Source organism: Schistocerca serialis, chromosome 3, assembly GCF_023864345.2.
Source record: "Schistocerca serialis cubense isolate TAMUIC-IGC-003099 chromosome 3, iqSchSeri2.2, whole genome shotgun sequence".
Classification (NCBI taxonomy): Eukaryota; Metazoa; Arthropoda; class Insecta; order Orthoptera; family Acrididae; genus Schistocerca; species Schistocerca serialis.
Genome location: NC_064640.1, coordinates 529,034,588 through 529,051,310, shown reverse-complemented (window position 1 = coordinate 529,051,310; position 16,723 = coordinate 529,034,588). Strand labels below are relative to the sequence as shown.

The following is a 16,723-nucleotide window of genomic DNA, read 5'->3' as shown; positions in this document are numbered from 1 at the left end:
CTGTTGGAACAGCAAGTTCCCTTGCCGGTCTAGGAATGGTAGAACGATGGGTTCGATGACGGTTTGGATGTACCGTGCACTATTCAGTGTCCCCTCGACGATCACCAGTGGTGTACGGCCAGTGTAGGAGATCGCTCCCCACACCATGATGCCGGGTGTTGGCCCTGTGTGCCTCGGTCGTATGCAGTCCTGATTGTGGCGCTCACCTGCACGGCGCCAAACACGCATACGACCATCATTGGCACCAAGGCAGAAGCGACTCTCATCGCTGAAGACGACACGTCTCCATTCGTCCCTCCATTCACGCCTGTCGCGACACCACTGGAGGCGGGCTGCACGATGTTGGGGCGTGAGCGGAAGACGGCCTAACGGTGTGCAGGACCGTAGCCCAGCTTCTTGGAGACGGTTGCGAATGGTCCTCGCCGATACCCCAGGAGCAACAGTGTCCCTAATTTGCTGGGAAGTGGCGGTGCGGTCCCCTACGGCACTGCGTAGGATCCTACGGTCTTGGCGTGCATCCGTGCGTCGCTGCGGTCCGGTCCCAGGTCGACGGGCACGTGCACCTTCCGCCGACCACTGGCGACAACATCGATGTACTGTGGAGACCTCACGCCCCACGTGTTGAGCAATTCGGCGGTACGTCCACCCAGCCTCCCGCATGCCCACTATACGCCCTCGCTCAAAGTCCGTCAACTGCACATACGGTTCACGTCCACGCTGTCGCGGCATGCTACCAGTGTTAAAGACTGCGATGGAGCTCCGTATGCCACGGCAAACTGGCTGCCACTGACGGCGGCGGTGCACAAATGCTGCGCAGCTAGCGCCATTCGACGGCCAACACCGCGGTTCCTGGTGTGTCCGCTGTGCCGTGCGTGTGATCATTGCTTGTACAGCCCTCTCGCACTGTCCGGAGCAAGTATGGTGGGTCTGACACACCGGTGTCAATGTGTTCTTATTTCCATTTCCAGGAGTGTAGATTAAATTTGGTGTCACCGCCAGACACCACACTTGCTAGGTGGTAGCCTTTAAATCGGCCGCGGTCCGTTAGTATACGTCGGACCCGCGTGTCGCCACTATCAGTGATTGCAGACCGAGCGCCGCCACACGGCAGGTCTAAAGAGACTTCCTAGCACTCGCCCGAGTTGTACAACCGACTTTGCTAGCGATGGTTCACTGACAAAATACGCTCTCATTTGCCGAGACGATAGTTAGCATAGCCTTCAGCTACGTCATTTGCTACGACCTAGCAAGGCGCCATGTTCAGTTACTATTGATATTGCGAATAATGTACAGTCAAGAGCGACGCTCATCATTAATGGATTAAAGTTAAGTATTCCACCAGCTACGTCCGTTTTTCTAAAGTCTAATTTCCTTGTCCTGTTCCAGACCTCACGCCAGCCTGCGTGAGCTAAAACGCGTGCCTTTCGGCTTCCTCTAGTAACCCAGTGTTGGTTCTCCTGCCAACCCACAACAAAATAAATAAAAATTTCATACCAGATGAAATTGGTAACTCCTGATCATCATTTTCGACGCATACCCCTACTAGAATCTCATTTTCCTCTTGATCTGCAGCATCATCTACAACAATGAGTAATATATACCTCGCAAAACTATATACAATGAAAAAAAGTCTAATGGCAATTTATTAGAATTGTACTTACGTTCTGCTGCATTTCAGTCTGCAACAGCAGCTCAATGTTCATCGGTAACTGCTCTAATGCTGCAACAGTGAGGTCAAAAGTCTAATAAAGACTTGTTACGATCTGAATACATCAAGAGCTGTTTTGAGAACATGTTAACTATCACACAGAATTTGGAGATGTAATTACATGATGTTAGCATAAACTCTTCCAGCTGCTGTTGCTCTAATGCTAGAACAACAGTAGAAATGTTATAAACACTTGTTACAATTTTAATACTTTAAGAGATACTGTCACACACAGAATTTTGAGATGTTCTTACATGATGGTAGCACAAACTCCTCCGCTTGCTGGAGACTTTCAGCTTCCAACTGGCGTTCTAGTTCTAACAAAATTTCGGAAATGAATGTTGTAATGGTAATGAAGAAGAACTTTTATAACCATTTGTTTCCAAAATGTATCACAATTTCGAAAAATTTGAATACTGTCACAGTTTGAATTCATAATGTTATTTTATAAACTCTTACATCGAAATTGCCCCAAATTTGGCCGTTTCCCACTAGCACTACCGCTGGCGTCACTGCTGGCTGACCATTTCATATTGCAAGAATTACACTGACACAACTGGGCAGCCGGCCGGTGTGGCCTAGCGGTTCTAGGCGCTTCAGTCTGGAACCGCGCTGCTGCTACAGTCGCAGGTTCGAATCCTGCCCTGGGCATGGATGTGCGTGATGTCCTTAGGTTAGTTAGGTTTAAGTAGTTCTAAGTTCTAGGGGACTGATGGCCTCAGATGTTAAGTCCCATAGTGCTTAGAGCCATTTGAACAACTAGGCACTGTCAAAGACTGATGATTATTCTAGTGGAGTTGCGTTTCATATACCTTCAGACTTCACCCTCTATTTTGCAGAGGACCAACAGGAACTAAGAGGGCCAACCAGTAGATTATAACTTGACTTATTTATTTCTTCAACCAAGCTTGGTGCAGGCGTTTGAGGAAAAAATTGCACCTGTGGGGAGAGGATAAAATCTAAGGAAAACATCCTTTGTTTGCTGGCAAGTGGCACCTTTCATGTCAAACTGCCTGCAGCAGGCCAGAAGACAGGGGCAGGCAGCCGTCATGGATGCGGCCTGGCTGGGAAGGGCCCGAGCCAGCAAGATTAGGTGACGCCTGCTACCTGTTGTGAGTGTGATGGGGGGGGGGGGGGGGGGTGCTGGTGGCGCAGAGGCAGCTACAACAGTGTTGGACTAGCCTGGCAGCGCACCGCGGAGTGTCTTATTGACTTGCAATCGCACTATACAAAGCAATGAAGCTATCGAAAGTTAAACGAGAGTATCCCTGTCCTTTGAAATGCAAAGCAAGGAAGCGATTAGAAGTCAAACAAGAGTATCCGTGTCCCATTAAATACAAATTACGTCCTTACCAGAGCATAATTCTCCAATTTCCCATCCTATGAATTGTTTCATTCTTTCGATTTCTACCATCTATTTCGGTTTTAAAAACAATTTCTGTGAACAATTTCTGTTAATTTTATGTCCTCTGAACTGACAATTGAACTGTACAGCGAAAATTCGGAATTGGTGCCAAAATTCGAAATTCTCGCCAATACGGTAGGTAGGAGAGGGGAGGAGGGGGCTGGTGGAGAGGGTGAGGGCGCTGGAGCCCACGTGCAAACTGAAAAAAAAAAGTTCAAATGTGTGTGAAATCTTATGGGACTCAACTGCTAAGGTCATCAGTCCCTAAGCTTACACACTACTTAACCTAAATTATCCTAAGGACAAACACGCACACCCATGCCCAAGGGAGGACTCGAACCAGCCACACTGTGCAGGCTGAGGAAAACACATGACATCGTCAAGGGGTGGGGGTGGGAGTGGCTAGGGGGACTAATTGATCAATTTCATTAATTTGCATAGCAATTTTATATCAAAATTGCACCAGCACTGCCATCTCCCGACTACTTACATAATTCATCCAGGAACATAATCGAAAACGATAGTTTTTGCTCTCAGTGTGTTATGATGGGGGAAGCCATAATGTTGTATGGGTGTACTGACCTCGAAATGTTTTGAACCTGGTACACTCAGTGGTCAACGTTATTATGACACCTCACTGCTTCCCCATGTGCATCTTTTCAGGATGGTATTCAGCCCTGAATTGATTTAACGAATGACAGTGCGCCAACCCATCGAACAGTGCAGGTGCAGGATCTGTTGGCAGGAGAGGATATCGGCGAATGGGCTGGTCTGCCCGTTCCCTAGACTTAAATCCCACTGAGCACGAGTGGGGTGCCTTGGGGAGATGTATTGTGGCACCACCGTCTATATTTTGTCAACTGTGCTGGCAGAGGAATGGAGAGCTCTACCCCAAGAACTCCTTACCAACTTTGTATCCAACATGGGAACACGTTGCAGAGCATGCATTGTCGTCCATGGTGATCACTCAACCTGTTAAGAACCAAACCGGCCCTTTGTATTGTCCAGGGGACAATTATAAATCTTGGCGACTTCTTTGAATAAAAGCGTCTTTTCTGTTTGTCTCATTACGTACTTCTTTCAGTTACTTTCTGTGCTGCACTGTAGCAGTTCTGTCTGTGGAAGGTCCAAGTTTCAATGAGGTATGTTACTTTTCATTGATACGGCATGTGAAAGTTACTTTCGTCCTTCAGTTTAGCGCACCAATGAATTACATTATCTCCACTGCATTTTAGGAGTAATTTAGTCCCTCGGATTTAGTTGCAAAAGCTTCGCTAGTGTATCAGCTAGGATATTTATTAGTCTATTCGATGTCTCTGGCTGTAGTATTCCATTCGACTTGGAACCAATGGGCCACGATCAGTTATGGGGACAATGTTGCATATTGCGTGCTTCGTTGAAATTCCGCAAACAATAATGGCTCAATCTTCTCTGCTAGTCGCTTTAATGGTCAAAATACAACCTTTGAGCTTAGATGACAGGCAGTTATTGTTCTAACGTCTGACTCTTACTGTAGCTAGTTGAACCCAACGATACGCAGCAGGAAAGGAGAGGTAGTTGGAATTGTGGAAAGAGGCCAAAATGAGCGGCTGTCAGTTACACTAGAACACATATAACTTTATTTATTTGGCCAAACATTACGGAACAAATCCTTGAACTTAGTTATCGGCTGAATATGACACACTATCTTATGCCTTAAGGGCACAACCAATTTAATTTAAAAAAAACGGCTAAAAGCAATTAACTCAAAATTCAGACGCCAAAGAGAATATTTAGAAGGCAGAAGTCCTCGCGTCAAGTAAGTTCTATAATTTGGCTGAAGGCCCAGAAATTTAACACTTAAAAAGCAACAACCTTAATTTAAAGACGGCTCAAGGCCCATGATTTAAAACTCAAGGTAAAATTAAATAAAAAAAGAAACACAAGGCAGAAGGCCTTATCTTCAATTAGGCTTAAGGCCCCAAACAGTCTGATGCTCGAAAGACAAAGACCCTAAATTAAAAAACGGCTGAAGACCCCATGACTTAAAACTCAAGGTAAAATACACTACTGGCCATTAAAATTGCTACACCACGAAGATGACGTGCTACAGACACGAAATTTAACCGACAGGAAGAAGATGCTGTGATATACAAATGATTAGCTTTTCAGAGCATTCACACAAGGTTGGCGCCGGTGGCGACACCTACAACGTGCTGATATGAGGAAAGTTGCCAACCGATTTCTCAAACACAAACAGCAGTTGACCAGCGTTGCCTGGTGAAACGTTGTTGTGATGCCTCGTGTAAGGAGGAGAAATGCGTACCATCACGTTTCCGACTTTGATAAAGGTCGGATTGTAGCCTATCGCGATTGCGGTTTATCGTATTGCGACACATCGCTGCTCGCGTTGGTCGAGATCCAATGACTGTTAGCAGAATATGGAAACGGTAGGTTCAGGAGGGTAATACGGAACGCCGTGCTGGATCCCAACGGCCTCGTATCACTAGCAGTCGAGATGACAGGCATCTTATACGCACGGCTGTAACGGATCGTGCAGCCACGTCTCTATCCCTGAGTCAACAGATGGGGACGTTTGCAAGACAACAACCATCTGCACGAACAGTTCGACGACGTTTCCAGCAGCATGGACTATCAGCTCGGAGACCGTGGCTGCGGTTACCCTTGACGCTGCATCACAGATAAGAACTCCTGCGATGGTGTACTCAACGACGAACTTGGGTGCACGAATGGCAAAACGTCATTTTTTCGGATGAATCCAAGTTCAGTTTACAGCATCATGACGGTCGCATCCGTGTTTGGCGACATCGCGATGAGCGCACTTTGGAAGCGTGTATTTGTCATCGCCATACTGGCGTATCACCCGGCGTGATGGTATGGGGTGCCATTGGTTACACGTCTCGGTCACCTTTTGTTCGCATTGACGGCACTTTAAACATTGGACGTTATATTTCAGATGTGTTACTACCCGTGGCTCTACCCTTCATTCGATCCCTGCGAAACTCTACATTTCAGCAGGATAATACACGACCGCATGTTGCAGGTCCTGTACGGGCCTTTCTGGATAGAGAAAATGTTCGACTGCTGCACTGGCCAGCACATTCTCCAGATCTCTCACCAATTGAAAACGTCTGGTCAATGGTGTCTGAGCAACTGGCTCGTCACAATACGCCAGTCATTACTCTTGATGAACTGTGGTATCGTGTTGAAGCTGCATGGGCAGCTGTACATGTACACGCCATCCAAGCTCTGTTTGACTCAATGCCCAGGCGTATCAAGGTCGTTATTACGGTCAGAGGTCTTTGTTGTGGGTACTGATTTCTCAGGATGTATGAACCCAAATTGCGTGAAAATTTAATCATATGTCAGTTCTAGTATAATGTATTTGTCCAGGGAATACCCGTTTATCATCTGCATTTCTTCTTCGTGTAGCAATTTTAGTGGCCGGTAGTGTAAATTTAAACAACAAAGCCTTATCTTAAATTAGGCTGAAGGCCCCAAAAAATCTAACACTTGACAAGCAAGGAACTTTAATTTTAAAGCGGCTGCAGGCTTCAGCTTTAATTCAAAACCATCGGCTATGAGCCATGCAAATACACACAACAGAAAATAAGAAAAGGCAGTGCAGCTAACGGCGCTCAGAAGTTTCGTAGGTCAGACAGCACTTGAAATACTAACTTTCACTTAGGTGAGATAGGCAGTCGGCTCAACCATTCTCGATCCGACGACAACCCAACCAACAGACCCACCGACAAGGTAACTTGCGCTCCACTCGACCAAAACACAACCGGGAGTTCAATGCAAACGTAAAAGGCATGGACGCCCTCAATCACCCACATTAAGCTTTCGAACTACACACCGTGCTGGACAGCGACAACACGGTGAGGAAAGGACACTGCCTAAGTTTACGTCAACGGCCAGGGCAGGTAACCGGAACGTTAACGGCCACAAGGCAGAAAATTCCACTGGTGCACTTCAATTGCAAATAACCAAATATTGTTAGACTCCACTGTACGGTAGCTAAACCTTCGCCAACTCGAACACATACGGTGTTGCTCATGGGAATGTCCCAACAGCCAACGACGAGAACCAAATGGCACAATGTGTACTGTCTTGACTTGCTCGTAAATTAAATCCAAACTCAACTTTCGTTTCCAGGGTTGCGGTGAGCCACGGACCTCGTAGCAATGGGAACAGCGCCACACACTCCAACACTGCGTAGAGACCGCCAGCGGGGCCCGGCCAAACCAAGCCCCGCGGAGATTTCCTCGCTGCTCAACGCCAACCGACCGACTCCTTACACACCAGCATGGAGACAGCACAAAATAACTGAGCAGCCGACATCACAAGCTACACACAATTTCACAAACACTAGGGCGAAGAACGCAACCAATGCTAAAAGCAGTGACCGAGCAATGACATGGCCAAACCACGAGTTGAGACACACACCGCCCACACATAAGGGACCGGCGAGCAAATACACGTCGTCTGGCAAGCCGACCAACCGACGATCAACCAAGACCGTCCCCAGTTCAAGTCATGTGTGCTGGCGACAGTCGGGCGCGTCATGGTTATCCAAGCCTCACTACTGCTCCAACCTGACCGACTTCCGCCGCGTCCCCTCTCTACGACTCCCAGGTCCGAACTGCACTGCAGGCGCGTTCCAACTCGCTGCACGACAGATGTCAACGGGGAACTAATAGCAGTCTGTAAAGATAATACGGCAGGGCTATATTGATAAGCACTGCTGCTGCCGCTCACGGGCAGGCAAAGCAGCAACTCAGATCCAACAGAAATTGAAACTAACATAACGAGGTGGCAGTATGGTAAAAAAAAGGATGTAAAATAAGAGATGGCGCGAATACGAGCCACGCATGGCTCACCCAGTTCCCCCAATGGCTGCAGAAACAGCCTTTTCAACATGTTAAATGAGGCTTCCAGCCACACACACTGAGTGCTCTAGGTGAGCCTTCCTAACCCTTGTGCCATTTCCCCATTGGGTATCAGGTTCCATGTGCGTTCCTGCTTTTGATTCGTAGCATAAATTAAGACGAAAGGCAGCATGATGTTTTGATGGGTTTTCTGTCAGGTATCGTCGTGGATGTATCCACTTGTAAACAGCGGGTCTTGCAAACAAGGAAGTCTTTCTCTAAGATGTTGTTCTCCTCCCAAGTCTTACCGATTCTTCAACAAAGTATGGGCCTCTATTCTAAAAAGGCACACGTGTCTGCAGTGTTAAAGCTGTTGTCACAGCTGTTCATACATCAAAAAAATGGTTCAAATGACTCTGAGTACTATGGGACTTAACTTCTGAGGTCATCAGTCCCCTAGAACGTAGAACTACTTAAACCTAACTAACCTAAGGACATCACACACATCCATGCCCGCGGCAGGATTCGAACCTACGACCGTAGCGGTCGCGCGGTTCCAGACTTTAGCGCGCAGAACCGCTTCATACATCATTACTAGCAACTTGTAAGTTAAGAAGTATGTGTCATAAGGCGACCGGCAATGCATTCCACAAGTGGAATTTGTCGACTAGCGAGGAAAGAGAGTGGCTGTAATAGTTCAGTAATAGTTCTGTGAAGTTTTTATGGAAGTTTGAAGAAACGAAAGGTAAGGACGTCAACTTGACATCGAGGTAATTAGAAACGGTTTTAATATTAATATTATTTTTATTGTTTGATTGGTATAGTTTTCATCGTTGGAAGTTTAGATTTCACACCAATGCGGAGACGAAAATACCCTGGTAGAGGGCTGGTGGAAAGTGAGAGACTGAGAGTTGGTTCAAATGGTTCAAATGGCTCTGAGCACTATGGGACTTAACATCTATGGTCATCAGTCCCCTAGAACTTAGAACTACTTAAACCTAACTAACCTAAGGACAGCACACAACACCCAGCCATCACGAGGCAGAGAAAATCCCTGACCCCGCCGGGAATCGAACCCGGGAACCCGGGCGTGGGAAGCGAGAACGCTACCGCACGACCACGAGATGCGGGCTGAGACTGAGAGTTGGAACAAGTGGCAAAAATATCACTGCATTTCTTGAAATGGAGTTGCAGCTCTGAACTAAATTGGCAGGAAGGAGAGTAGGGTGAGAGATTAGGGTTTAGTGTCTCGTAAACATTAAGAACATTATGGGCGAGGACAAGCTAGGATCGGAATCAATGTCGGCTGTGTCCTTTTCAAGGGAATCATTATAGTAACCGGAATACGACACGATCGGGAGATATTGGCGACCGGTCGAGAGCGTCGAAAGGTGAGTAGCCAAAACCCACCAAGGACAAAGAATAAAGCACAACGACAACGACAACGGTGGACGAACAACAGGACAACAAGACGGAATGACAAGTCCGGAGTGTAAACCAAATCGCGAACCTAGGCGTAGCAATATGTGAAGCTAAAGCAACGTTGCGTACAACGAGCGATGCGTAGGCGCAGTCGGAACACGACTGAGATCTGGACCCCGCCGCTGTTGACGGGCGGTGATAGGCTGGCGCTTGAGACGCGGCCCGCGCCTGGCGCTCAGGCTTGGACAGCAGCGCACGCTAATAAACACAACAAAAAAGTTTCGCATCACCCCGGTTCCCAGAACCCCTGAAGATAGACGTTGACTTTGGATATTGTATCACAGACACAGTCCCATTGACTGTTCAGAGATGTCACTAAACACGCCCAAAGATGTAAACAACCATGCAAGAACAACACCTCTTAGAGGGAGGGGTCCGAGAGCCGATCAGTTTCAGTCATTCCACCAGGGAAAAGGTATACGGCTAGTGTTGACTGTAGTTCAACAACGCCTGGACGGTCAATACCGCGTTTCGATCGCGTCCGCGTTGTTACTTTGTGCCAGGAAGGGCTCTCAACAAGGGAAGTGTCCATGCATCTCGGAGTGAAGCAAAGCGATGCTGTTCGGACATGGAGGAGATATAGAGACAGGAACTGTCGATGACTTGCCTCGCTCCGGCCGCCCAAGGGCTACTATTGCAGTGAATGACCGCTACCTACGTATTATGGCTCTGAGGAACCGTGACAGGAACTCCACCATTTTGAATAATACTTTTCGCGCAGCCGCAGGACGTTATGTTTCGACTCAAACTGTGCGTAATAGGCTGCATGATGCGCAACTTCAATCCCGACTTCCAAGGCGAGGTCAATCTTTGCAACCACAACACCATGCAGCGCGGTACAGATGGGCCCAAAAACATGCCGAATGGACCACTCAGGATTGGCATCACGTTCCCTTCACCGATGAGTGTCGCATATGCCTTCAACCAGACAATCGTCGGAGACGTGTTTGGAGGCAACCCGGTCAGGCTGAATGCCTGAGACACACTGACCAGCGAGTGCACCAAGGTGGAGGTTCTCTGCTGTTTTGGGGTGGCATTATATGGGGCCGACGCATGCCGCTGGTGGTCATGGAAGGCGCCGTAACGGCTGTACGATACGTGAATGCCGTCCTCCGTCCGATAGTGCAACCATATCGGCAGCATACTGGCGGTGGAGAAATTCATGGAGAAGAAATAAAAACTTTGAGGTTCGCCGATGACATTGTAATTCTGTCAGAGACAGCAAAGGACTTGGAAGAGCAGTTGAATGGAATGGACAATGTCTTGAAAGGAGGATATAAGATGAACATCAACAAAAGCAAAACAAGGATAATGGAATGTAGTCTAATTAAGTCGGGTGATGCAGAGGGAATTAGATTAGGAAATGAGGCACTTAAAGTAGTAAAGGAGTTTTGCTATTTGGGGAGAAAAATAACTGATGATGGTCGAAGTAGAGAGGATATAAAATGTAGACTGGCAATGGCAAGGAAAGCGTTTCTGAAGAAGAGAAATTTGTTAACATCCAGTATTGATTTAAGTGTCAGGAAGTCATTTCTGAAAGTATTTGTATGGAGTGTAGCCATGTATGGAAGTGAAACATGGACGATAAATAGTTTGGACAAGAAGAGAATAGAAGCTTTCGAAATGTGGTGCTACAGAAGAATGCTGAAGATTAGATGGGTAGATCACATAACTAATGAGGAAGTATTGAATAGGATTGGGGAGAAGAGAAGTTTGTGGCACAACTTGACCAGAAGAAGGGATCGGTTGGTAGGACATGTTCTGAGGCATCAAGGGATCACCAATTTAGTATTGGAGGGCAGCGTGGAGGGTAAAAATCGCAGGGGGAGACCAAGAGATGACTACACTAAGCAGATTCAGAAGGATGTAGGTTGCAGTAGGTACTGGGAGATGAAAAAGCTTGCACAGGGTAGAGTAGCATGGAGAGCTGCATCAAACCAGTCTCAGGACTGAAGACCACAACAACAACAACAACTGGCGGTGCATTCGTCTTCATGGACGACAATTCGCACCCCCATCGTGCACATCTTGTGAATGACTTCCTTCAGGATAACGACATCGCTCGACTAGAGTGGCCAGCATGTTCTCCAGACATGAACCCTATCCAACGTGCGTGGGATAGATTGAAAAGGGCTGTTTATGGACCTCGTGACCAACCAACCACTCTGAGGGATCTACGCCGAATCACTCTTGAGGAATGGGGCAATCTGGATCAACATTGCCTTGATGAACCTATGGATAATATGACACGACGAATACAGGCATGCATCAATGCAATAGGACGTGCTACTGGGTAATAGAGATACCGGTGTGTACATCAGTCTGGACCACCACCTCTGAAGGTCTCGCTGTACGGTGGTACAACATCCAACGTGTGGTTTTCATGTGCAAAGCAAGGGTGCAAATGATGTTTATGTTGATCTCCATTCCAATTTTCTGCACAGGTTCCGGAACTCTCGGAACTGAGGTGATGCAAAACTTTTTTTCTATGTGTGTATGAGGAGCGCCGCCTAGCGGCTGCCGTCTTGGTTCACGTATTGTGGCGGGCTTTCAGATTTGTCGGCCCGGTATACCAGAATTATCATCATCATTATCATCATTATTATCACCATCATCATCATCATCACCATCAACATCCTCATCGCCTTCGTAAGGTATCGGACACTCCGTTTTCGTCAAATCGAGAATCAAGCTCATTCACAGGCGTTCATCATGTCTCCAACCAGTGTGTTTGTAAAATAAAGCCTTTTTCGACGTCTTTTCGTCCTCCGTTCGTAACAACTCCTCGTCCCAACTGCAATTTTGTTCTACCTTTCATTCTACCTTTCTTTGCATTAGATATCTTTAATTCGCATATGATACTTTCGTTTTTAAGAGTGAGCATAATGAAAAATGAATTAGTCACCCCCTCGAAAAGTAATTCTAATACCGTGTAGCGCCGCCTCCACTCATGATAAGGGCTTGAATTCGGTAAGAAAGAGAGTCCACGAGTTTCTTGATGCGTCAGATATCCAGCTCAAGCCACTCGCACATCCCGTAAAGCTACTAAATTGCGGGAGCGATGTTGATTGCTACGTTTGACCCGATTTTCCAAACAGTTCCAGGTATTTTATATGAGATTAAGATCCAGTGAATTACTGGGCCAGTCAAGATGCGATAAGGTGCCTGAGTTTTCATCAAACCAGTAGCGTATCCGTGCAGCCCCGTGCACATGGGTGTTGTCATTTTGGAAGGCAGAAGTTTGCACAGCATAGTCATCATGTTTATGTAGAAGAAAGGGCAACACCTGAGTACCGATAATGTTAAGATAAACATCCTAGTAAATGTTTATGGTAACCTGAAGGCATTGGCTCAAGCCACGGTACGAAAAACATCTTTCGAACCTCACAGAACAATTTCCAGCCTGAACTGCACCCTCCAAACATTGCTGATTGAAGGTCTCATTGGACGTCCCGTGCTGTATCAATTGAAAAGGCATAAAACAGCGACTCGTCGGACCACACTACACACCACTACTGTTTGTTATTTGGCTCATTGAATACGTGCAGATTTATGTGTTGCTGTCTGCAATGTCCATTGGCGAGGTAGCCGGTTCAATTTGGCCGCTGCACGTTGTTTCGCAGTGTGAGCATGGAAACTGATTGGAGTGGACGTATATTGATTGCTAGCAGTAATTCGTCTCGGATTTGAAACCTATTGTATCTGACAAGGACTGTCATTCATCTTCAGTCTTAGTCAGTTACGATCTTCATACAGCCACTGTTATCACACAGTGTTACATGGCTGTGAGTGCTTGGACAGTCTGCTTTAGTACACAAAAATATCGGACAATCTCATTCACGGCGCGGTCAACGGTCGCATTGAAATACAATTGCTCCTTTCATCGATTTTTTCACGACTCATCGTACCGCGGTGACTCCATACACCCACCTGCCACGTGGAGGGTCACGTGATCGCCTGGTACCAGTTATACACCATCGACAGAGTGGTTATAACTAAACTTTCGCTACTTGAGTTAGAGTAGCAGGAAAGCTATTTTACGTATGGTTAGCCAACTTTATAGGAATGACGCTTAGTCTGTGTGCTCCTGGATTTGCGTGGTTAGTAGCGTTAGTGTCATGACTTGCCGTTAGGCACCGGTACTCTTACGGGGACGTATAGGAAACTCAGACCTCCAGGATCAAGGGCAAGCAGTGTGAATGGCAAACGTTACTGTGATCTGCTTCGCCAACACGTGATCCCCGCCCTACGCGAGAGAGGTACTTACGACTCAACTGTTTTGATACACGATCGAGCTGCACCTCACGCTGGACGTTAGGTCACTCTGCTACTTCTAACACATTTGGAGAAAACCGAATCATTGGCCGATCTTTCCAAACTGCGTGGCCACCAAGATAACTAGATTTGAACCCGAGTGATTTCTGACACTGTGGGGTTACCTGAAGGACAGGGTTTATCAGTGGTACACTAACACATGTTGGATGTTGAAGATGAGCATAGCGAGAAAGGTAGACAACGTCACATGTGGATGTTTTAGGCACCAGTAGTGCGGTTGCAGACTGTTATCGATACAGATGATCGTCACACTGAGCAACGTTTCTAACCTGGAACGTGCACATGGTACGCAATTAACAAATGTAAGCCTCTGATTTGGAAATTAAAATGTGTTTGTTTCATTGGTTTATTCGTTATTTCTCTTCCACATGTCCTTATAAATGTTTCCACGAAGTTTCATTGTCCTACGATCACTCGCTTTCCATGAAGACCCTCTCAACTAGGGAAAGTTTAATTATAACAACCCTACACGTCAGTCCAATGCGACCAATTGCTCTTTTAACGGGGCGATTAAAATTTTATCCGGTGAGCTTATTAATCACTCACTGAAGTAAGATTTTACGCTTTATAGTGAGTTTAGCACTCTACTTAGTTCTTTTGTGCGGAAGTGTATTCCTCCGTTACACAGCCGTTTTATCGGTGCCCTCGCGCTTCTTATAGACATATATACTGTGTGTGTGTGTGTTTGTGTGTGTGTGTCTGTAAATCAGTGAAAACAGAGAAAAATAAATCCATTTGGACAAATTTTGAAGCAAACTTCCCTTAGATATTTCTAACAAATTACCATGTGACAGTACGTTTTTTTATATTAATTTTTGTTTTTGCACATTCAGATTTGTAGCCGCGTCGCTTCCCTTCACACTTTTTTTCCTCATTCTGCCTTAAGCTACCATCATTTAGAGCTACACCAGTCAGTTACTCAGTGCTCATGATAAAATTTCAGTTCAAACAGCACATCACAAATCCTTGTCCCAATCTTGTACGTTAGTTTTTTTTTAAGAATTGTTTGCCAGTACGTGCTAATCTCGAAAGACAATCGACTCGGCTTTAACACATGACTCGGCTGAGAGCGCGTGCTGGCGTACGTAAGACGACGGAGAGGAGTCGGGATTAGGCACTGGCATGTGACACTGGGCGCCAAGTACATAAGTGCCGGCACCTTGAGCCCGCCGGGAGTCCATCGCAAACGTCGCGGCGCGGAAGATGTCCATCAAGAATAATTACGGCTCGCCCACGACGCAAGATGCGGAGGCACGGCCACATGGCGACCAACCGACCGCGTTCAAAGTCTACCGCCGGCGATGGGTCATCCTTGCCATCTTCATATTGTTCTCCATGTGCAACACGTGGCAGTGGATACAATACGCAATAGTTGGAAACTTGATACAAAAATACTACAATGTTAGCAGCTATGCCGTCGATTGGACTTCAGTGATTTTTATGTTGGCCTACATTCCATTTGTATTTCCGGCATCCGCCTTCATCAAGCAGAAGGTAAGCGTAATTTCGATTTGGCTTCCGATTGTTTCATCTGTTTATTTATATTTAATCCAATACACCTCCTCTTCAATGACAAGTGGTGATGGAACAGATCATTAAACTCCTAAAAATTAAAATAATTAGAAATATAAAACTACTGAACAATGAAATGCCAAAATGCAAATAGTAAACGACGTAGTAATAAATCAGTATAAGATTTTTCCTGTTTTAGAAAGGTTAATAATGCGAAAGGTCTCGTCCATGGCCTCTCAATAGGAACCACCCCTGAATTAATATAGAGTGATCTTGGAAAATTGCGTTCAACTTAGATCAGGGTAGCTGGGTCACGTAAATAAGCCTTATTCCTTTTTCCAAGAAAGAGTTTGCATTTTCCACTTCAGTTTGGTGTGCTACAAACCCAAGAACAATCGAGCAGACGTGAAGAACTCGTATATGCATTTCAGGGAACTACAGTCATCGTACCACAATTAATTAAACCTTACGTTTTTCGTCAAGGTATAGGTGGTGTTGGTCAGGAGAGAAGTTTTTACTTTGACTCTGAAAACTTGTGATTTGTCATTAACAGTCTTCTGTACATGCAAAAATCTATTGAAAATGTTCGTTGAATAATGCTACACACTTTGTTGACTAGCAGTTGGATGTGGTTGTAAATTAAAAATCGTTCTTCATTCATATCTTTAATTAAGTTGATGAGTTGGGACATCAAGTGCCCGTATGAACAGTAACTTAAAAGTTTATCTTCCTATTCATTTTTGTGCAAATGACATTTCAAAGCTAAATGTGGTTTCGCTCAGTAATATCTTCAGTGGGATATGAATGGATGAAAACAGGGAAATGAGCATGTTAACGTTCTGTTATTTTCTTAACACTGCATAATATGCAGTACATAAATTAGTAAATTTGTCTGAAGAGATGTGGAACATGATTTCAGTGCCCAGTTGTATTCAACATACTAGTGAAAAATGTTTAATTCCATTTTTAGTACCGATATTCATCCTGCTTATTCACTATTGTGGGGTCTATGTCGAGAATAGTACAGAATTTGGTCCGAGCTGGAGAACCGTCCATTTATTAAAAAAATCAGCATAATTTTTGTATTAATAACATTTGTCATCCCTCATGTAGAGGCTTCTTCACAGCAGATTTAAAATGGTTGAAGCATCCAGATGACACACTATTAAGACACAAAAAATGCGGTTAAAGATTTTATGTGCACAATTAGGACGTCCTTAAAATATACAAAATGCACGTGTTGTTTGCGCAGCACGGTCGATTTTATCTTAGACATGAAATGGTTTGGTTTGGAACAAGTTAGGTCAACACAGAATATGATTACTTCAGAGCAGCTTAAGATGACATAACGCGATGTGTGGTAGTGTAAGTAACAATGAAACGAAGTGAATATCATTATTAGTGCGAAGA

At 45.6% G+C, this 16,723-nt stretch overlaps 1 protein-coding gene across 1 annotated transcript in view; it reads left to right on the top strand.

Moving 5' to 3' along the window:
- The first annotated feature begins 15,004 nt into the window (after window positions 1-15,004).
- The window catches only part of LOC126470981 (feline leukemia virus subgroup C receptor-related protein 2-like), a 76,234-nt gene continuing 74,515 nt past the window's right edge, over window positions 15,005-16,723 (top strand). Inside the window, exon 1 of the mRNA XM_050099026.1 lies at window positions 15,005-15,295. Coding sequence (XP_049954983.1) covers window positions 15,005-15,295 — 291 coding nt within the window. The remainder of the gene's footprint in view (window positions 15,296-16,723) is intronic.